Below are 23,401 nucleotides of genomic sequence, written 5' to 3' on the forward strand. Positions count from 1 at the left end.
TGTGTGTGTGTGTGTGTGTGTGTGTGTGTGTGTGTGTGTGTGTGTGTGTGTGTGTGTGTGTCGGCGTCTCTACTTCCTGCGCTCGTCGAAGCCGTGCTCGTCTCCCCGGTGATGCGATCGCATCACCCCCCCCCCCTTTCGTTCCTGGTGTTTTTCGACCGTTATCTCTGGTTTGCGAGACAGACCGAAACGATCGCTTTGATCCGTCTCTCTGCGGACGACTCGACCGGTGGTGACGGTTTTGTACGGAGCACTCGGCTCCTCGTTTGATGTGAAAGTGACGATTTTGCTGACGGGCTGATGCTCGTGTACAATCGTCGGAACACCGTTCTCGCACAGTTGTGTAGGCGGACGACAATGGTGCCAACGTTGCAGACGGTCTCGTGGATCTTTAGCAGCCCTGACAGCCACGCTGGTTTTGTTATCGCCTCGTGAGTCTGTGCGTCTTCATGAACCACCAATGAATCGGCTCCTGTCTGTCTGTGGAGAGATTTTGTCATTGTGATAACATTTCAATCGGATGAGACTGATGCTTCCTCTTTCATGGGATATCTACAAATTACGGCGCAGTGTAGCCTCGAATGGTGGACGAGACCAGCTTGGTTTGAGGTTTGAGTGTGGATGGAAGTGTCCCCCGGCCCGGCGTGGTGTTGCGGCTGGACGGTCTCTAACGGGAACTATTTGTTGGATTACTGTCGCAGTTTAATGTTGTAGTGAAACGAAACAAAAAAACCATCAAAACTACTTGAAAAATTATGGTTTGCTCTAAAATTTGTATATTTGTTCTATTATTTGAGTTACAGACACTTACTTTACATCTAACTTAAATAATAAGTCATTGACTTTTGGTTATGGGACACGAACAGCGGCCTCCTGAGTGAACGTCCTGTGTTTGTTTGACCTACTCATCCTCTCTGCTTTCCTTTCCTCCCTACGGTTTACAAATGTATTTTGACATCCGTGAAAAACAAAAGTATTTCAGGAGTCCACACGTATATACCCCATAACGCTCAATAACAGCCGCTGGATGAACTACTTAACTCGCTCTGACCGAATGCGTATCCGAAAAACGTTCAGTGTCACAATCTGTGGTTGGCAGGAGGAAACGATGCCAACACCAACAGAGTTTTTTTTTTTTTCCTGGCGCTGAAGCTGATCTAATTACACAAAAATCAATACATTCAACTTAATTTACAGAGGAAGAAAGCTTCTGTGTGACGGCTCATCAGATACCTTCAGTACAATATGGATAATATGCAAAGTCTAATGAATGGAAGAGCTCAAGGAACGGCGATGGCTGACACATCTATATTTGTATCGTGTATGTTGGTGTAGGCGGCAGATAAACCGTTTAAGCGTTGAAGCAAACCACCGATGTATTGAGTTTCTGGTGAGGACTGTCGCTTTCCCCCTGAGGTATATGCACGGTGTTTTTGTTTTTTGATGAACCTTTTACATTATCATGTGAATAAGTCCCTTTTTCAGCTCGTGTAAACACCGAACTGTAATAAGTTATTTGTGAACCAGGCACCGGGCCCTGAGCTGCGAACATAGAAGAGGGTGGCACTTCCACTGGAAAGCTTCCATGTGTGAATGTGTGCATATGTGCAACCCATTCCCTCCTTCTGGTATAACTGCAAACAAAAACAAAAAGAGAGAGAAAAACAACGATAGTAGCTATTCATAGTGGATTATTGTTGTAGTTCATCCTCATCCGGTCCTCCCTGGATTGAAGGGGATGTGAAAATGTGTTTCTTTCAACTTGCCGGGTTGAATAAAGGTTAAAAACGTCTCTCTCTCCACCGTCACCGTCATCACCCCCCTTCCCCCTTTCTCTGATCTCTCATTTCCATGTAAAGGTCGACCTCGGAAATGAAAAAGAGATTCAAACCCCAGTTGGGTTAACCTGTTTAAAACTGATGAAGGAGTTCATGCTACAATCCCTCTTCTATTATCCCTTCTCTCTCTCTCTCTCTCTCTCTCTCTCTCTCTCTCTCTCTCTCTCTCTCTCTCTCTCTCTCTCTCTCTCTCTCTCTCTCTCTCTTCCTGATTCCACTTCTACCCCTTGCTGCCTCCCTCCCAGGCAAAGGCAGTGCATCTCCCATCGAGGGCTGTTTCTTCAACATACCTGCTGAGTAGAGCTGCAGGGGAGAGCTTCTTCATGGGTTTTTTAAAAGTAATTAAGACACAGAGGTATAGCAGAAGTCTACCGGCGGCGCACATACTGTACTGTACACACAGCAAGTCACTATTATGAAGGCTGTTGAGTTATTGGTAACTGTGTACATTTAGATTGAATGCGTTCTCTGCCACACTGAAGAATCTCATTACTTGCTCGTGAGGTCTGAAGTATAGAAATCTGAACATGGGCGTCCAATCAAGCTGAGGATTATTTAGAAGAGCCAAGAAAAATTGCTGTTGATTTTTGTTGAATGTAATTATTTTCAACTCTGTGAGTGGAATCCGAGACGGATACCAGTATCACACTACATTATATTTCCATCCACTGCCACTGTCAAATTAGGCAATCATAAATTCTTGCCATGGCAGAGACTACGCCTTGGACCCTGACCAATCACAGCTTGGCAATAATGTCTATTAAGGTCCTCACAGAGACAGAAGAACGCACACACTCTGGTTGTACAGTAGAATGAAACGGGCCCTGCCCTTCGGTACATTCTCTCACTCTGACTGTCACTCACAAGTTATTAAGGAAAATGGCTTTGGGCAATGCCTCTGGGCTGAGTTTATGAGAACACAACTGAGCCTCATCCAGAGACACAGCGGGAACATCAGACTGGAAGAGACTCTCACTGGTTCCATGGTAATCTAACAAGCCCAAACAACATCCATATTTCGGATTAAAGGCCTGTACGCACTGGGGGGAGTGACGAATAAACAACACAAAATGCAAATTACTCACCTGCAAAGGCTAGTTGTTATAGAGTTTCCTTTTAGTGAGTGAATTTGACTTCCTTCTGATAAACCATTAGTGTATAAGTCTAGAGCTTTTATTGTGAAAGGTAAGCACAAAAGGAGTGGATCTGGTCTGTGCCGCCTTTGTCAACGTTGAAAGGAGTAATCAAGTTTATTGGTTCAGACTGCAGAGCCTCCGTGTTGTTGGCAGGCAGTCGATGCTTCATGTGTCAAACCTGCATTCTCTCTAGTGTCCACCAGGGGGCGACTCCTCTGGTTGTATAGAAGTCTAGTCTAAAATGACTCTACTTCTCTCTTGATTTATTCCCTCAGTAAACATTGTAAACATGAGTTTATGGTCTCAATCTCTAGTTTACAGTCTTCTTCAATACAGCATGATGTTCATTTAGTACATTATGCTCCATTTAGAGTCAAACAGACCATAAAGCAGGGGATGCTTTAGGGGCGGGGCTACACGCTGATTGACAGGTTGCTGCCTCTACCAGAGACGTATACGGCGTCTCTACGTCACTCCTCCGCATTCTAAATATTACATTGTATTTTAATATGTAGCTTCTGCACAACGCGATTGGTTGATGCCTTTATTTTGCCTTTAAAAGCTCAGAATAATGTAACTTTTTACAAAAAAATGATGTTGCTTTTGTGCCATTTTATCGTTTTGGGTGAAAAGTACTTCACTGACCTCCTGCTCTCTCAGCTCTTCTGTACGTAACCCCGTATGTACATCACTTGCTGGGCTAAACATCCATGCTTGTCTCTGGGGGCCGCTTAAAGTTGTTCTAGGACATTTAGGAAATCACTGACTGGATTAAGTGTAAATGAGGCAGGTTAAGTTTAAGTGGGTAAGTCAATTCCGTAAATTGGACATCATTGTAAAATTGGTGATGTTTAATAGTCCATCCAAGGACTTAAGGTCCCAATTAACTGATGCTTTTTTTCTGTAGCGACTAGGTCCAATAAGTATTCCACAGCTGGATTTGTAGATCATCAGGTTTCAGGAAAACATGTTGCTCTTCAGATATTCGTGTGGTGACAAAAATCTCAGAGGCGGATATCCCAAGACCTCAGCGTATGGAATCCAAGATTATGTTTTCTGATTTGTGTGAAGTGCGGTAGACTGTAAGCCATGCACTGCATTGAAAACTAGAGGTGGCTTCATGAGACTAGTTTATGGAAGGACGAGAGTCAATTTTTAAAAAGGGACGTTTGTTAAAGTGATTTTTTTCCTATTAGTAGCATCATGGTCGACCTCCCTGTCTAAAATGCTGCGCTGTCCCACAATGCTCCACTTTTCTACCAGTTTACATAACATCCGCCAAGCTTTCACAGAAACACAGAACACTTGCTGCTCTGCTCTGGGAGTTTGTCTGGTAGACAGCAACAGGTGTTTTGTACACTTTACACACAACTGGAGAGAATTCAATGTCCAGGAAAGAAAGACTGGATCAGTCGATCTGAGATGGAGGAGAGGAAATGAAAGAAGAGCACTGGTTACAGTTGCTATTGTATCAGTGTATCGCTGTTATTTAATTTGAATGCAAGATTGAATTACCACAAAGACACCGTTGTTGAAAGATTCAGAACCTTGTTATTGTTGGAGGATGTTTTTCTGAACTGTAATATTTTTGATTAATGCCTCTACTGTCTACCTTTCGTGAAAAGCAAAACTATTTTTACAAATTTTTTATTTTCATGCACCGGTTACAAAGCAATGACTGATCATCCGTTGATGTAGTTGCAACAGAAAGAGAGAGATGGGTGTCGTTGGAAACCAGGGGGAAGAAAAGAAAGCCAGACACAAACAATGGAGTCATGTAAGCAAGGAGACTAACGGCAGACCGACTGAAAGATGGCGGATATGCTGTGTGCACGGGATTTAAAGGAGCGGTGCAGCTGCTTCATGAAAGCTTGGATATAAAAGAGAGAGAGGAGACGGGAGCGAGAAAAATGGATTTGAAGGAAACAGTGCAGAAGCTTTTGAAGGTAAAGCAGGCAGGCTGGCTGGTTGGCAAGCTGGGAAGCAAAGATAGCGCTAATAGGCCTAAAATTCTCAGCTCCGCGTCCGTGGCGCTTCCCACACTGGTACCTGGCTGGTTGGCCGATCAACGGATTGACCTGCTTGTCCGTCTGACTGGCTAGGTATTTGATTGGTTGGCTGTTGGACCTGCTGACTGATGGACTGGGTTGATGGCTGACAAACTGTGGCTAGGTATTTGATTGGTTGGCTGTTGGGCCTGCTGACTGATGGACTGGATTGATGGCTGACAAACTGATCTTTAGGCTGTCTGTCTGACAGACTGAAGATGGATTTCCTGGATGGTTTAATGGATTCTGAATCACTAGCTGATCCCTTGACTGACAAACTGTAGTAAAATCTGTTTGGGTGTCATGTTCTTTAGCACTTCCCTCTATCTGAACTGTTCTGTCTCACTCGGTAGAAGGGTTCATGGCCCGGGTGCTACTCTTGTCTTCCTTGCGGAGACAGAATTTCAGCATCCTTAACCCTACCAATACTAACTTTAACCCTGAAATCACGTCCTAATTTCTGTTGAATTGTGTTGACAATCAGGCCCAAAATAGCCGTTCCATGAATGGTGCAGTAGGATAGAGTTCACTTAATTTGGATGAGGAAAAAGAAGGTGGCAATGAGCACCGAAGTGATCAAGTAAACTCTGTATCCCCTCAAAGATTTGCACGACATTAGAATTCAGAGGGCAGCCAGTGACTTGTTCCAAAGCTTTACTATCACCATGAATCATAGCTGAAATCACTCACCCTTGGGATGAAGGTGGAGCATCCAAATGATTTGATGCAAAAAGTGTGCTTCTTTAATTATCTGGAAAGTAATTGTGGCTCATAAGTTCCAGACCATTCTTGCTCGAGGAGAACTTGGTTATAAACGGCAGACGGATGTATTGGCTCTTGAAAGTTCATGGTTGGAATCGCATGCGATGCATAACAAAGCCAGTGCAGCCACTCGATGATGGATGGGGTGCCGTGACAATTGGTCCACCTAGCCATGGTGCCCAATGAATTGTGTTTTTTTTAAGTGAAATGTCTCAACGACAATCAGATGGATTGCAATGAAATTTGGTACAGACATAAAACACCTTTCTGAGGATGCACCAGAATCATTTTGTGTTCTTTTGAAAGTCAAGGTTCATTTAGCTGAGTCATCAACATTTGAAACTGTTCAACAGAATAAAGATTTTTGACATATTTGACGTATAACTAGAGATAAATGAATAATAATTGCCGCTACACAGGATTAAAACTAGGAAAATGTTAGTTTTTTTCTTTTCATTTGGTCTTAATACGCATCCCTGCGTACATTTACTCAGAAAGTGTAACAAAAACATGAAAAAAAGTAAGTAAAGAAGCACTCTATTTCTGCTTCAATAGGACTGCAATTTATTTTATTTTATTTCAGAGGGGATCTGTGTTGCGTTATCATTAAATTGGATCTTTAATGACGGTGCAGTTTGATGTTTTACGATCCCTTTAATTTGCAGAATAAAGAAAAATAAACCAACTTTCCTCACGTAAATCAAACGGTGCCTGTGAGGTTTTTTTGGTATTCATTTCTGAAGATGAAATTGTAGATTTTTATAAAAGCTTCCATTACCTACACACAGTGAATCCCTGTTGTATCAACAGTTGATATAATAAAAAGGCTTTTATAAATCAAACTACAGCGGATTATTACTTTCAACATCAATCTAAGATCTGTAACATCCCAATGCATCCTGGGGGATGTTCCAATGAGGACAAACGCACTAGTTTTTCTCCCGGGCTTACTTTGGGAACTTTCCATTTGTTTCCGTGACCCGACATCATTAGCGTTGTTTGTCAGACGCAAAGCTTTAATTAAAGCCGAGCTATCAGGGACAATAATTAAACACAAAGAGAGCCGGGTTCGGAGGAGAAGGCTGTCTCATCCTCTGGCTTCTTGACAAAATAAAATCAATGGCAAGAATGTGATGAAAGCACGAGGAAGGGAGATGTGATAGCGCACGAAAAAAGGTGTCAGGTTGTGTTTTGGCAGTGGAGCATATTCATTTGTGTTTCTAGTTGAAAGGGAGCGGAGATGAAATAAAAAAAAAAGGCTTAAAACAATGCCGGCAGAGAAAAGACGGGGACAGAAAAGAGGAGAAGACAGACAGATGAAAAGAGAGACGGGAGAATGACCCAGATGATAAAATAGACTGGATTAGTGTGGTCATGATCATTACAGCATTATAAAGTCAAAAGAAAACGCTGTGCTGATCTTGGTTGTCGAGACTGGACTCGGCTGGAAACGACTCGCTTTGAAATGACTGACTCGTCTTTCATGTTGGCAGCACGGCAAACACCACGGCGAGGTAGCAGCCATGTCGTATCAGACACGCCGTAAATATGAGCAGTAATGACAAGGACGCATTTCATATTTCTTTATCGGTCAACAAAGATCTTCTTAAAGTGTGCCAGAGTGCATTCCTTTAAAAAACCAGGATGTGGATGGTTGTATCTCTACATCGGGACTGTAGACCTGGAGTCGTCTTCAAAGTGTGAGAAGAGAAGGAATTCAGAAACGGGTCGAAAAGAGAGGAGAACGAGTGCCGACGTGAGCGTGGCCGGTGTGATCACTCTCCAATTCCGTCGTTTGATAAATAATTAATTTTACTTGCTTCTTTTCTTCACAATGTGACATGAAGTAATGCTCAAATTCTCTCTCTCACACACACACACACACACACACACACACACACACACACACACACACACACACACACACACACAGCAGTGAACTAAATCAGCTTCAAAGCTGAACACACAACACTTTATTAAAGAGTGACTTTCATAATTATCAAGGGGACGGGGACGGGGGTCACACGAGCTCTTGTTCCACCGGGCTTTTGTGAGAATGACATCGGCGCTGGGTCAGAAGGCAAATTGAAGGCCTGTGGCGGAGGAATTGAATTGTCAATATCAATTTCACGGAGGAGTTTGAAGAGAGGACTGAGAGATGCTTCGGGGGGGGTGTGTTTCCGCAGAAATGAGAAGTGACTGGGAGGCTAACCGAAGGTGCAAGTCAGGACAGAGGACGAGGAGGAAGCGGACAAGGACAGGCTCTTAGGGATCCGTTACTCCCGAGGAGATCGGATTGCCTCACGTCATCGCTTCATTTCTTACAGCCGGTTTATCTTTTCTTCATCTGGCCTGAGACCACCTGGAAAAACCAAGAGGGAAATGTGTTTGAAAATTGAGATACGGGAAGTACTTAAAGTGGCAATCTCGACGATTTTCATTTAAATACACGTCTGTGGAGACTTTCTACCGCTGAAGGAGGTGACGCGACGGTGATTGAGCCTGTGGCCCGCCGATGAAAGCATTGCAATCTTTATATTTGCAGTATTACAATCTAGGTGGCGTTCCCTGAAGAAAAAATGCTATTTCACAGTTTTTCTCCATTGTATACACACAGTTCTGAAAGCGTGAAGCTCGCCTATCAACAAACAGACTCCAGACTGCAAAAACTGGATTCTCTAAATCAACGAGGACCGATATCTGAAGGATTGCCACTTTAAGAAGAGTCTGTTCCACACACTTGTTCCTACCATGAATTCACGTCGTGGCTCGATAACTTTTCTCCTGGGAGGAAATCAAAACTTTTGGAAACAAATTAAAAGAGTGGGAGCTGCGGCGATACATCATATTTTATGCTGGATTAGAGCCTAATCCTCGGTTAATCCTCTGAGAAGAGGTAAATAGCTAAATGTCAGCTAGCATCCTGTTAAACATGCAAATTACAACAGCCCTCCTCTGTCTTCCACTTAGCCCGTCTCTCAGTCCCCCCCCCCCCATATAACTGCAGCTATTACATTTTTATTGTTTCATTATGCACCTCGAAGTTGAAATAATAGAACCGAGGCTGTAAACCGGCGAACCTTGTAAACAATGACAAAAACCAAAGAAAAGCGGCGTTGCTTTCATAGTCTCGGCAATTTCCATTTTTATTGGTGCGTCGTATGCTAATGTATGAAAACGAGCTGCAATTCATCCTCATAGGAAGCTGTTGTTTTCATGACTGGTTTAATTTGAAAAGTCAAAATATAGTTCTCTGGGCTTTATTAAGACTAAATTAAATAATCATGGCAGTTAATGGACTTATTACCACGGTGCATTACCTTGAAGGGATTGGGCAGCATGGGGATTAGATTCATACACCTTTCTCTTTTACACACTGCTTTCAGGAATGAGACCTAAACTCAATTAATTCAAAACCGTTTGGGGGATATGTGAACGGTGTAACAATGTTCTGCATATTCTTAATCGTTTTGTCATTATCACTATTAATGTTGATATCCTCCCTCTCTCTCTCCCTCTCTCTCTCTCTCTCTCTCTCTCTCTCTCTCTCTCTCTCTCTCTCTCTCTCTCTCTCTCTCTCTCTGTTTTATAGGCCTGCCTTTCACCGACAGGGACTATTTCCTCATCTGTGTTGTCGAGACGTGCGGTTGTCGGAGGCCATGAGTAGCTGCTGGGGTGACAGTCTACAAAACCCTTTGACGTGGAACACCTAAAATGGGGACAGGACTTGCCGCCATGCTGCAGGCTCAGCTGTAAATCGCCGCGAAGACGCCCTTTTTCCGTTCACCTCGCTCTCCACTTAGACTTGGCCCGCTCGCCCCTGACCCGCGGCTCTTCCTGATTCGAAAACTGCTGCTCGCCGCCTCCCTTCCCTTGAACTCCTTTCTTTTCCTCCTCTCTACCGAGGCCATCTCAAACACTCTTTATCCGAACCATGGCCAGGAGACTCCGCTTGTCCGCCCCGTTTCTCCCCCTCCTGCTCCCTGCACTGTTGCTCCTCCACCTGCCCGGCATGGTGAAGGGGGACTGCTGGCTGATAGAAGGGGATAAAGGCTACGTTTGGCTGGCTATCTGCAGTCAGAACCAGCCTCCGTACGAGACCATCCCCCAGCACATCAACAGCACGGTCAGTACGAATTTATCTACAGCGAAGGCCTTTTATACCGCCACAGCCACCGCTATCAAACCGTTTGCCTTCATGCACTCTGAGCTAAGACGTGTCAGCTAAACAGCACATGCCATTCATAGTGACAGTGGCTTTTGTAAAGCTGCAAGGGAACCTAGCCTTCTGTTCGGTCAGTATAATAATGCTTGTGGTTTATTGTGGGATTCTGATGTTCGTGATAATATGTTGATTGCAGTGATTACTATGACAGCGGCTGTAATACAATATTCAAAATGCATGTTGCATTTTCTAAATCAAATGCCAGGTTATAATAATGCGTCCAATCATGGTGACGATTTCAGCAGTGATGGTAAAATTGTTATATGGCTGTGATGATAATTGCAGGTTGACGCTGGTGAGGTAGAACAGATACGCCAACCACAACCAACAGTTGTTTTTTTGTAATTGTTAGCTACCTAACTTGTATGGAAGAACCAACAGTACATACAGTATAAAGCTGTGCAGCATCTGTCAACAAGACGAACCTCAGGGCTGCACTTCAAGCTACATCTACCTCCCATACATCTATGCCCAGACAAGTTATATTAGCTAATGTTCTTGATCTAGTGGCTTGTTGTAACACATGAAATATAAGTGCCGAGTCAATTACCACCTGCAATTTACTGCGAATCTGATTAAAAATGAAAAACATTACCGTTGGGTGCTTTAATAGTAACAAGCAACATTTACCACTGCTAGATATCTCAGGTGGGATGCTCAGCTGCTTGCAAAACAGACTCTGATTAAGTAAACACATTTTGATGCAACGTATAATTGGGGGGAATTACTTGTTGCACCTCCAAACATGCAAGTTTGCTGTCTAATATGCTCTTGGCGGCAATTTTTGGCAAAGAGTTTAGGTTCTCTTCTGTGGCTGCCAGAGAGTGCACGGCATCACCGAAAGTCATCCACTCTCTTGTCTCTGCCGTAGGTTCATGATCTGAGGCTGAATGAGAACAAACTGAAGGCCGTGCTCTTCACCTCCATGTACCGCTTCACAAACCTCACTGACCTCAACCTTACCAAGAACGAGATCAGCTACATCGAGGACGGGGCCTTTGCTGGACAGGCCAACCTGCAGGTCTGCAGCCCAGAACACAACTCTGTTTTCGTGTATTTCTTTGAGTCTGATTGTATTTACTAGCATGTCAGTTTTTGTCACACAATGCCGTACAATAGTTTGGAGTTGAGCTACAAATATATTCTGAAATTTTCCAACCAAAACCAAAAACTCTAGTTTTTACTACCTGTTCATGGGTGGCTTTCCAAGTTTTTACAGTTATAGAAATTTGACTGAATGATGTGTCTAGTTGTGATAAAACATATCCCATGGAAGAGCATACCTTAAAAACATCCACCAACAATTAGTTGTGTTGAGTCATGTTCTCTCTTTCTGTCTCAGGTTCTCCAGCTGGGCTACAACAAGATGACCAACCTGACTGAGGGCATGTTGAGGGGTCTGGGTCGAATGCAGTGCCTCTTTTTGCAACACAACCTTATTGAGGTCATTGCCACCAATGCCTTTTGGGAGTGCCCGAGCCTCAGCAGCCTGGACTTATCTTCCAATAAGTTGGCCCGTCTGGACCCCTCTACCTTCACCGTCCTCAACAGGCTGCTGGTGTGTGAACTAGCAGGAAACCCGTTCCACTGTGGCTGTGAGCTCTACAGCTTCCTCACCTGGCTGGAGGCATTTAACAACGTCACCCACACCTACGACCGCCTCCAGTGCGAAACACCTCTGGAAATGACTGGTTATCCACTTCTGAGCCCGGTGCCCGGACACGGAAGGAATGCCCGTTACACTCTTTTATCCATGTGTCGGGATGGTGTGATAATTCCAGGGATGACTTCCCAGACACCAGATCAAGATGGCTCAGGCATGGGTTTTGACAACCCAGACCAAGGTCTGTACCACCAACCAACCATATCGTCCACTGCTGACCCAACCTACAACCATCAGATTTCCATGAAGCTTCAAACGGTTTCCCTCTACACCGCTTCTCTCATGGTGCAGATCCCGCGACCATACAGTAAGATGTACATCCTCTCCCAGTACAACCACAGTTTTGGTGAAGACATCAAGCCCCTTAAAAAAAAGAAGGAAATACTAATTTTGGACAAACTGAAACCGCACACAAACTACACATATTGTGTAGCGTCTGTAAGCAAATCGCAGCACTACAATCACACCTGTCTGTCCTTCACCACACGAGCTATGGGACCAGAGGACCCACGAGCCAATCCGTCCACAACTACCCACTACATCATGACCATCTTGGGATGTCTGTTTGGCATGGTCATTGTGCTTGGATTGGTCTATTACTGTCTCAGACGGCGACGCATCCAGGAAGAGAAGCAGAAGGCTATAAGTGTGAAGAAAACTATTTTGGAGATGAGGTACTAGACACATTTTAATGTTTGTTCAGGGAAGTCTTAGGGGCCCCATTATAATCCTTTTTCATGACAATGAATTGTTTAAATGCCACCGCTACTTTGCTTTGTTTTCATTTGAATTCCTGAAAAGCCTAATTTATTCTAACTTCAAACAATTTTCCTCAACCACACTCTTTATTGAGGCTTTGGGCCATGCTATTTGTTTTATAGTTTCTTTGAGCTTTAATTAAAACAGCAAGAATTCTGTCACCCCATGGCATCACTTAGAGGACATATTACATTTTTCTAAGTATAGGGTTCAACAATTTTGCAACCATGCTGTTCAGGATAATGTGGGAAAAGATGTACACAATATGAGATCAGATAATAAAAACTGAGTGTATTGTTTGTGTTAAAGTTAATCTGTCATTCTTCAGGTACGGCCCTGAGGCGGCTGCTGCTGTGGCTAATGATCCGGGCGCCATGCAGCGTCTCCAGGAGCAAGCTCACCACCAGCACCACCATTCAGGGGGAGCAGGAGGCAAGCTGCCCCCATCTGCCTCTTCTAGCACAGGCATGCTCCACGGCTCTGCCAACACCAGTTCTTCCCGCCTCTCCACCTTGCCCCAGGTGGAAAAAATGGCCAGTGCCTTCTCTGAGGCAATGGGAGGCAAAGGCAACTACATGGATGTGAGGACGGCGGGAGTGGCAGGGGAAGGAAGGGAGGGTGGGGTGGGAGCTGTAGGAGCGGCGATAGGAGGGGAAGTAGTTGTGGATAGGCGAGGTGGTGCTGAGAATGGGACAGAGGCTAGGGAGGATTCGGATGACGATGGTCGTGGCTCAGCATCAGAGATTTCCACTATCGCCAAGGAGGTGGACAAGGTGAACCAGATCATCAACAACTGCATTGATGCCCTCAAGCTGGACGCCTCTGCTAATGTTGTAACCACGGCTGACAATGGCAACCCAGTGTCCTCCTCCCAGCCACAAACTTGCATCGCGTCCCTCCCCCGCAACCTCCTGCCCCTCTCTCCAGGCCACCCTGGAGATCAGATCATGGCCTCCTCTCCAAAGGTGCATCCGAAGTCTCACTCCCAGCCTCATCCTCAGCCACATCCTCAGTCACATCCTCAGCCACATCCCCATCCTCAGCTACATCAGCCACCTCACCCGCCTTCAATGGCCCCAGTGCCCCTTGTCATGCCCCTCTCTGAGCGGCCGGGCATCAGCGGTGGGGGGTTCCTCTCCCCTCCTTACCGTGACCCACCCCCAGCTAATGCAGTGCGGCCCATTCAGAGGCAGTTGAGCGCGGACACTGCTGTGGTGAAGAACCGTTGCGGTGCCCCGGCTGTGGGTTCTGTCAAGAGCAACAGGGTGTTCAGTGTAGATATCCCTGAGCAGCGCAGTGATCCTCCCAAGTACCCAACGGAAAAAGGCAGCCCTGTGGGTTGTGGCGGAGGGGGTGGAAGTGGAGGAGGTGGGGGGTGCAATGGGAATGGGATGGGAAACATAAATGGCGGTGGGGTGAGTTTGAATGGAGGCGGGATGGGGTGTAATAACGGGAGTGGAGGTGGAGGTGCAGGTGTCGGCCCTGGACAGCAGCAGCAGCAGCAGCAGCAGCACCATTTGGAGGTTCAGCCAGACTACCACAGCTCCGAGCACCGGCACTCCTTTCCAGCACTCTACTATGAGGGCGGCAACGACTCACCCTCACCGGCCCAAAAGGCCTCCTTCCTCAAGCCACTGGGCCGCACCAAGAGGGACGCCACAGCCACCTACTCCCAGCTCTCACCTTCTCGCCACCACAATTACAACTCTGGCTACTCCTCCAGTCCCGAGTATTCGTCTGAGAGCACACTGCGGATCTGGGAGCGATTCCGGCCTTACAAGAAGAGCCCCAGAGAGGAAGCATCGTATATAGCGGCAGGCCATGCCCTGCGTAAGAAGGTGCAGTTTGCCAAGGACGAGGACCTTCACGATATTTTGGACTACTGGAAGGGAGTTTCTGCCCAGCAGAAGCTGTGAGCAGAGGAAGCTAAGTCGAATGCTATGAGGGAGATTGTGAGGTTGGATGCCAACAGCAGACTAATAAAGAATACTAGATGTTAATGTAGCAAGACGGACAATGACGATGTTTCTTCTGAGGTGTCCGGTGACACGGTTCATTCCCCTGCTGGAGCCAGAGTTAAAGAGGTATTCTCTGGGTGCTTTAAAAAAAAAAAAAAAAAAAAAAAAGATTCTATGATAATACATTGATATTTTAAAAGGTTGTTTCTGATGTTGGCTGTGTTCACCACAATACTGAGTGATTTGAATCACTCAATCAATTGAATCACGCTGTTCACCAGACTAGCTGTTACTGGGCACTTTGGTCCTCGCAGGCTACCGTTGGCCTGCTGAATCCCCACTGACGAGCACAGAAAAAGTGGTAACGGGCAATGTCTTCTACCTCATTACTGGTACACTGTAGCACTGCTATCTCACCAGAGGCAGCCACATTGGCTTAACCCAACCCTCCCACTCCCCCCCCCCCCCCCCCCCGGTTCTAATCCCATCAAACCTCCTTTCACAAAACAATCATTCCACTGCACCACCAACACCTGCTCTCCTATAGAAGCATCATTTAGAGAGATAATGAGGGAGGGAGCAGGATGAGGAATTAGGTGCGTTTGTTTTAAAGTAGCCTGAATCTCCCTCTTTGGGGGACGACATTAAGTGATACTTATCAGGCTAATTGTTCTTCCTGGCAATTAGCCAGCGTAAGAGTCGGTCGGGGAGGATGTGTGTCGAGCATGCTTATCGATTCGAAACACCTAACTACATATGTTCACCGGTGTGTGGGCATATAGTTTGTGCATGCTGGCGTGAGTGATTGTGTGTGGGTGGGAGAATAGGGTTGGGGTTGGGGCTGAGTCGCCCATTATTCTCAGTCTCCTCTATGGTTGTAAAGTGGATAGCTTAGTGGAGATGCTTTGCATATAGATAACAGTGCGGTTGGGGAGTTGTGTGTATGTGTGTGTGTATATGAATGTTTGGCCCAACCTGCCTGTCTATCTAGATAGCGTGAAGTAAACCCCTTCAAGACCTGCAGGCATTCTGGTCTCCTAGCCCATTTCTTATTTACAGGTGTAGCAAATTTCTTTTGATAAGGGAAGCTATGAGGTAGGAAATTTACATTTCAATAGTGCGAGTCGCGCTGAATGGGTTGTGCAGGTTGACAAGACAGGTGTTAGCTCCTGTATTAAAGAAGCCGGTAATCACATTTTGGAGTAGCGGCAGATTGAGAGCGGGTTAGAGGTTTGCCGCATCTCATTTTGAGCACGCAAGCAGTCAGGAGACAATATACGGTCCTTGTGTCCGCTCAAGGCAAGGTTGCAACAAACTCGAAATATGTCAAATGCTCCCTGCACTACACAGTGAGATACAATTGATGGTAAGCGGGGTGAAGGCCCGAGGGACATACTCTGCCTCAGACTGCATGACTCTTCACTCAGTGTGACCCTTCTTTGCTCTAGGCGGGAGTTTGCTATGGACCAAAGTGCCCTTCAGAGGTATGATTTCACAAGTTTCCATTATATTGGCTTTTCCTTTCCCAAAATGGTTAATAGAGAATAATGGAGCCCCAAAGAGCAAGGACATAATTGCTTTAGTATTATTTTGGTTTATTATGTGAGTTTTGGGTTTGACTTCATGGGTGTAGCAATGAAATCTGTTAAAAGAAATAGGAGCAAGGCTTGGTATTAATACAAACCAAACAAGAGACTTTGATATCGGGATGATTCTAACCGTGCACATGCTCTAGATTGTCGAAACATAAGTACTTCTCATTCATATAAATTATATTCACGCACTCCCTCTGCACCAACATCCATGCCGTCAAAAATACAAATGTCAGCTGGCCGTTTTTATTTCTTTCTTCTGCCCACTATCCCTATCCTCACCCCTGCCACCCTGACCTCTCTTTCTCTGATGTGATACATCTCAATTGAAATAAGGTATGAATTCAGTTTTAAAAATGTCTAATTAATTCATTCCCTCCCTGTTTTTTCCCTCTGCCTGCCACCTCTGTCTAACTTAATGGGGTAAATTAATGAGTAATTTGCGGAGGTTGATGCCATGGCATCGTCTGAGGTCAGAAAAGCGTGCTGATGTTATTAACTCTGCCAGACTGGGAGCCTGATTGAAATTAATGACGGCTGCTTTCATCTGCCTTTCTTTCTTTTTGTCCATGCCTCTCTTATTTCACTCTTAACCGTGTTCCAGCTCTTTCCATGCAGACAGGAGTGATCCTCAGTAAAACAGACAGAAAAACTAAGGTCAGACTTGTGCATCACCATGACTGTGCGGGTTATGAGTAGGCGAAGGTGAGCTAGTCTGGGATCTAACCTCCCGGGCGTTATTCTTTCTCTTTTGAGTCAGATCGCTCAGGAAGTATCAGTCTGCCAGGCCTTGAAGTCATGTATTTCTATTTGACTTTCCTCGGGCAGAACTCTGATATTATCGTTGTGACAGAGCATGGATTCACCCGCTGTGTGAGGTGTGAGTTTGATGTGGGAAAGTGAAAGCGTAAGGTGGCATTTACTCTTTGACCTCCAAAGATCTCGGTCTACACAATGGGGCTCTATTCAGAAGGTCAGCAGATCTATCTTTTGTGAAGTAAAAAAAGACGATAATGTTTAAAGAGCATTTTGACCTAAACTGTATATTATTGAGTAGAAAAGCTGATCACAGCAAGGTCTGTTACCCCTGCTAACCAGGATATCATTTATTAATGTTTCATTGCTGTGAGAACACAATACCTTCACCTCCGCTGTATTAGCGTCGTGGTAGAAATCTCAGAACCTGGCCATATAAACTGGAAACTATCTGAGCGGCTGGATACCTCAAGGGGTAAAAGAGAGTTTGTTATTTGCACCAACCAACCATTTAATTATGCAGATAGTGATCTAGCCACTGTTTCTGCTTTTTGTTATTCCATTGTGTTGCATATGAATAATGACTTTCCCTCTGACCTCTCTATGTCATCTGTGGCAGCCCGTCCAATAGACCCACCAGCGTTCATGATGGGATGTCGAAAGTGCATCATTACTCTGCTATCGGATCGATAGAACTTAATTTGGGCGGGTAGGAACAAATAAAAAAAAAAGAGCAATCTCCCTTGGGCGCTCAGTTGGACAGCTTTCAGTTTTTTATAAAGAGCCCAGTTTTCTATTTTGGCCCATTTTTTAAATTCCACTGGCAGCTCCCCTACGTGTTAGGTCCACGGAATCTCCGATCAATTAGTTTTAGATTAGTACCACGGGCTATACAGAGGTGAAAGCTTTTTAAAAATAATGGCTTCATTTGGAAGAATGGGGGGAATAGAGCCGAGGTTACCTATATATGTGCCCCAAAGGGGTTTTCCCTTTGGTAGGAAACAACATTAGCTCAGTTATTCATAAGATTTCTATCCAATGGTCCAGTGTTCGTATTTGAATCTATACACTTAAACAGATTTTACTCTGGTGTCCACATGATTGATTTTGTAAAGGCGTATGTCACTGCTATATTACAACACAGCCAAGCCTTGCTCCTCTTCCTCAGCTCATATATTCTTTCCTTAGTATGTATTCATCCACAGACAGCCAATGAGGGGAGTCTGACTGCAGTCCACAGGGGACATAGTCCACAAATTGAGACTGACGGATGTACAGTTACTGTACCGTGGGGATTGCCTGCGTGTCTTCCCTCCAGTCTGGTCCAATTAACAACAATGATGAATCAATATGAAGCAATCGCTGGCAGTCCCAGGCTTCCAGAGGAAAACATAACCGGGAACAATTGAGACGCTACGACTTGTGACAGGTCTCTGAGGAGTGGAGTCAAACCCTCTCTGTCCGGAGCTGTGAATCCCAGAGGTCCATTGGAACTGGTAATCAGACACGGTGTCTGCTTTGAACAAATTAATAAAAACCATTCAAGGAGTCTCTTGTTTTCCCAACTTGTGGGTCACAGAGAGTCTGCAGAGAAATTTGAGTTAACATCAAGATAGCGGTCTTTGTGATTAACGGCTCTAACAGCTCTGGCGAGTAGGCAACAAGCTTTTTATTAATCGAAGAACTAGTGTAGATAATTTCTATTGGCCTCAAGCTATTTCTTTCAATATTGCTGGCTGCCTCGGGGACTCATTGCTACAAGTTTGGTTTCTAATTTCAGTTCGGGATTATTGAGAAACACAATTTAATAGTCACACAACCCTCTCGATTGCCTGCTTTTGGAGTTGCTCTCAATGCAAACCTTTTGGCAGAGAAACTGTATACAATGCAATGGTTCCCTGGGAATGGCAGTGAGGTCTCTTTGCTCCTGTTTAAACTTGTGAATCCATACGATGAGGTGTTCAGTGGAAACGTGGACTTTGGTTTAATGCTGTAAGCATGAACACACTGTCCAAATAGAGGCTGGCTCCACACTTGCAGGAGCAAACCCAGAAGCATTCCTCTTCCTATCCCCTAACGCCCCTTCCTCCCTCACCATTAACAAGTTAACGGTGCATTGAACCCTGCTGTGCTGTTAACATATCTTTGTGTCACATCTCTTGGAGTTCAATTTCAGTACAGAAAACGGGAGTCTTGGGACAGAAGTTATGCGATAAAGGGAATCCAACAGAATGTCCCTAGAATTTTGATCTCCAACTTTGCCCTGGTACATTTATCTCCCCTTAAAAATCTCCCCTTGTTCTGCAAAACAGAACAATATATTTGTGTTGTAAACCTGTAAAATATACTACCTTTTTACATCAGATACATTTCAGAAGCTGCAGTTTGGTGCAATTCGAAGATAGGTATTTTTGTGCTATAGTGTGACAGTCCTTTTTTCCACTATAGGGCTAAACAGGGCTAGCCAGGGCTACATTCACATTACAGCTACTGCATTGAACATGTTCTCTAGCATCCTGCTGCTCTTGGAGAATAGTTATCAGCAGTTCATTTTACATAATGCATTTCTTCCAATGCCTTATGAAGACAATAATAAGGCAAGTATTGAACATGTTAACCCAATTATGGTACAGGACTAGTTGTGGCTAAACGGTATCTTTAGCTAGGAGTATGACAAGTAAGAGTCAAACAAACATGAATGGACAGCTGCTGTGTTTTTGGAGGAGGGCTTGGGCTGTCGTGAATCTCGATAGGCAGAGCCAAACGTCTAAGTCAGGCACAGAAGATTCATATTATGAACTGAAAAACACAAACTGGCCGTAGTTAATGTAACTGACCTTCTCAGTTTAGTTTAACTGCAACTAAACTAAATCTGCAAACAGATTCTAAATGCATATGCAGAACAACGTGTTGGTATTGGAAGCGCTCTGCTTTCCGTTGGTGTTCTGAGTTGTACTGATCAATTGTGTCTGAGCAGACTTTGGTTGCATGTGGATAAACGGTCCAGAGCTAAAGAGGTGGAATGTATTGGCCGAAATGCACAGTCGGAACCCACCGGCTATCATCTTTTTCATTGGTTTAAACTTAGCTTGTAAACTGGCTACTCCAGTCGTCTCTCGACCCAAACTCCTGTCAAGTTGCTAATTAGACATTAAATAAAGAGCAGCAAACAGAGATGGAAGCGTTGGCCTGGATATCCGCTTGCTACACTGGAACCTCAGAAATATAGCTCCTCACAACTACTTGAGCCAGCTGCCATTTGGTGGCATTAATGGTATGGCCAACGTCATTGCCTACCTCTGCCATAGAGTATATGTTTTCAGTTCTGTCACAAACTTTTAAGAGCATTTTCTAGCCGGTCTACACTACTCAATATTCCAGATTTACCTCATCATGGACACAACAGATACCTTGGCAGAGGTATGCACTCATTGACGGTCACACATTGTTACTCTTTGGCTCTGCCTAAAAGAAAGGACCTTTTTTCCCCTTCCGAGATGCTCTGCTCCTGAGTGACATGTTTGTATCTAACTCAAAAGAGGGAATTCAACCGCTAACCCCTACAGTAGGAGACCAGCTGAGCTGACCTTGGCCCTGGCTAGTTTCACTGGCTCTAAAGAGGAAGCAGGACTTTGATTTAACTGCGGAACGTTGCCGTCTCGCTCTGCTGTTGAGGTTGAGTTGTTTATTTGCGGGTTGACCTGATCCTTTGATCGTTTGACTCACCGTCAACCGAATGGCAAAGACTTGACGACGGAGGGGGTTCCCTCGTGGATCCGACATACAACAAAAGTGAAGGAGTTTCTACCGGAGGTCAACTGTGACAAACGCACACTCTCGCACACACACACACACACACACACACTAATGTAGAGAATCAATGAATATACTGTATGTGTTTGAATAGATTAGAGTTACACTATATGGACATGAAATGTGAGAACACATACACCATATACCCTCCCATGCATAACTAAGTATACATTACAGACACATACACATATACACACAAACACCTTCCCACACACACACTAAACAAACCACAATGACACCTGCCCACACAAAATATGGACTGAATATTTCTATCCTCGTTTACAGACACAAATGGTCTTAAAAGTGCCAAAACGGCGAGTTTCATGTGCAGGCGGAGTGGAACCAAACATCTGTAGAAATGAACTAAGTGTCTTTACGGGACTAGAAGCCTCGCTGTTTTTCTTTTTGTTCTGTATTTATTTCTCTGTATAACCAATGCATTGTTCTGCTCAACTGTTTTTATTTGCAGCACTATGGTTCCCATGATTTGTTCAGAACTGTTATCGATGTGTATGTTGGAATGAAATTGCTCATTGTGAATGTCACATTCTGGAGGTTCTCATGGGTTCTTCTGATCTGTCCAACTTCAGTATTACAACTCGAGAGCAGTCGCACATGTCCAACTACATCTGACAACAACGGACACCTCGCGTTGAGATTAACTGACAGCACAATGCTTATCCAACTAGTAGAACCGTATTTGTATGTTTTCGATCAATTTCGTAATCATTCAGGTCAGAATACGTAGTTTTGAAGTGTGTCTTGTTTTGAGTCGGTGAACATTAACCGCATGTGTTAAAGCTGCAACCGTAATCCGGGAGAAGATAGGATTCCCGTTGAAATGTAATTGAGCAGTATGGGAAGGTAATTTTGTCGGAGACAAGCTTGTCCATCCACACACACACACACACACACACACACACACACACACACACACACGGTGAGAGCTGTGTTGAGGAGCTGGATAATACGCCTGTCACCGCTGGCCTTTTCAAGGGCCTTGTTTTTCAGGAGCGCCGGAGAAAAGAAAAGCAGCGGGGAGAGTTTGAGGGCGTCCTTTTTTTTTTTTTTGGAAGATTGAACTGGCTGTGCTGTAGGAATCCGTCTTATCCTGAGCATTTAGGCGTGTGCGTCTGTGTGTGTGATTGGTCTTCAGTGCTTGTGTACTTTAGTGCGTGTGCGACAGTGTGTGTGTGTGTGTGTGTGTGTGTGTGTGTGTGTGTGTGTGTGTGTGTGTGTGTGTGTGTGTGTGTGTGTGTGTGTGTGTGTGTGTGTGTGTGTGTGTGTGCGCTTTCAAATAACCTGTCGTGTCTGACAGTGCGGCTCTGCACGAGTGCCTCCTCAACGGGGTAGCATTCATAATGTGTGTGTGTGTGTGTGTGTGTGTGTGTGTGTGTGTGTGTGTGTGTGTGTGTTTGAGGGATTTTGCTTTGACTGTCGGTTCGGTCGCGGGAGTGACGGCTGGGTAGTGGGGATCTGAAGCAATTTCAATTAATCTGCCTTTCAGTCTTCAGGGCTCTCCAATAAGGCCAAGCTCATTCACTTGCTCGCTGTCACTCTCTGACACACACACACACACACACACACACACACACACACACACACACACACACACACACACACACGCTCTGTGACACATGGATTGTAATTGCATGCTGCCCATTTCACACACACAGTTCACTGGCACATACGCACTCTGAATGCAAACAATCAGAACAAATACACAGATTTCATGTTTCACACAAGCACTGGTTGTAAATACACACGCGCCACTCTTACACACACACACACACGCACACACACACACACACACACACACACACACACACACACACACACACACACACACACACACACACACACGCTGTTCCCTAACGCAGGAATATTGTTTCACTATAATTTCATCCCTATTCAATGCATGCACCACCTCCTGGTTGAGTGAATTCTTCCCTTGCTGTAATGCTTTTACTCCTGACCCTCCTGCCCTTTGATGCTTGATTCACATTAGCGCAGCAGGTTAGCTTGCACTCTGACTACTAGCGCAGCGAGGGGGGGGGGCCTGAGTCAAAATAATTGTCTGACAGACACTGCACAAAGTAAAGGGGCTTTGAATTTTGGCTCAAATCATCATCCTGTATTTTTGGGTTTATACAAGAACATGTTTGCATGCTTTAATGTTAAAAAAACCCAAAACAAACATTCACTTTAAGACCCCCCCCCCCCGTACGGCGCACGTTTGCAAAAGTAGTTTTCAAGCAACTTGTCGTTGTTGCTTGTTGAGATATCTATATCTACAACAGAAGGACTTGGTTAGTCGTAGGAAAAGATCGTGGTTCGGTTTAAAAACAGTTATGGAAGTGGATTCGCTCAAGTACGGAAGTTACATGACAAATAAATTAACGTTTTGTTTCACGTGGGGCACCGGCAGAGATCTCCTGGCTGTCAGGAGAATATTCTGCCACTGCATCATCTTTCTTCTTGGGTGTGATTCTGAGTAATACTGTCAACTCCGATATCAGCTGGAAACCATGTTTTACAAAAGACCCGAAAGTGTGTGTGCCTAGTTTTCTTTAATGGGGTATCATTTGAGTGGGTAAATCCCAATGTGTGGCCTCCAGTGTTTGAATCACAATGCCGCCTTTGTCGTATTGTTCTGGTAAAATAATAAGCGACATGAAACGGGAACAATTCCCAGCCAAAATCCCCGTTAGCTATAGCGGGGAACCCAAGCGCTGGAAACTCCAGAGGACGTCCCAAAAAAAAAAAGGACAGCGGGATCCGACTGTCTGACAACGCCGGAGTCGTTCAGTCCCAGCAGAATGTAAGCGCGGCGCATTAAAAATATTAACAG

At 44.9% G+C, this 23,401-nt stretch overlaps 1 protein-coding gene across 2 annotated transcripts in view; it reads left to right on the plus strand.

Moving 5' to 3' along the window:
- The window catches only part of elfn2a (extracellular leucine-rich repeat and fibronectin type III domain containing 2a), a 180,653-nt gene extending 162,895 nt beyond the window's left edge, over positions 1-17,758 (plus strand). For both annotated transcript variants that reach the window (XM_068704342.1, XM_068704341.1), the window contains 4 exons: positions 9,377-9,910; positions 10,881-11,030; positions 11,352-12,346; positions 12,760-17,758. In XM_068704342.1, coding sequence (XP_068560443.1) covers positions 9,719-9,910; positions 10,881-11,030; positions 11,352-12,346; positions 12,760-14,347 — 2,925 coding nt within the window. In that variant the 5' untranslated portion in view covers positions 9,377-9,718 and the 3' untranslated portion in view covers positions 14,348-17,758. The remainder of the gene's footprint in view (positions 1-9,376; positions 9,911-10,880; positions 11,031-11,351; positions 12,347-12,759) is intronic.
- Positions 17,759-23,401: the final 5,643 nt, after the last annotated feature.

The sequence above is a fragment of the Cebidichthys violaceus genome, unplaced genomic scaffold (genome assembly GCF_023349555.1).
Source record: "Cebidichthys violaceus isolate CVI_PGR_0920_01 unplaced genomic scaffold, fCebVio1.0.p SCAF_90, whole genome shotgun sequence".
Lineage (NCBI taxonomy): Eukaryota > Metazoa > Chordata > Actinopteri > Perciformes > Stichaeidae > Cebidichthys > Cebidichthys violaceus.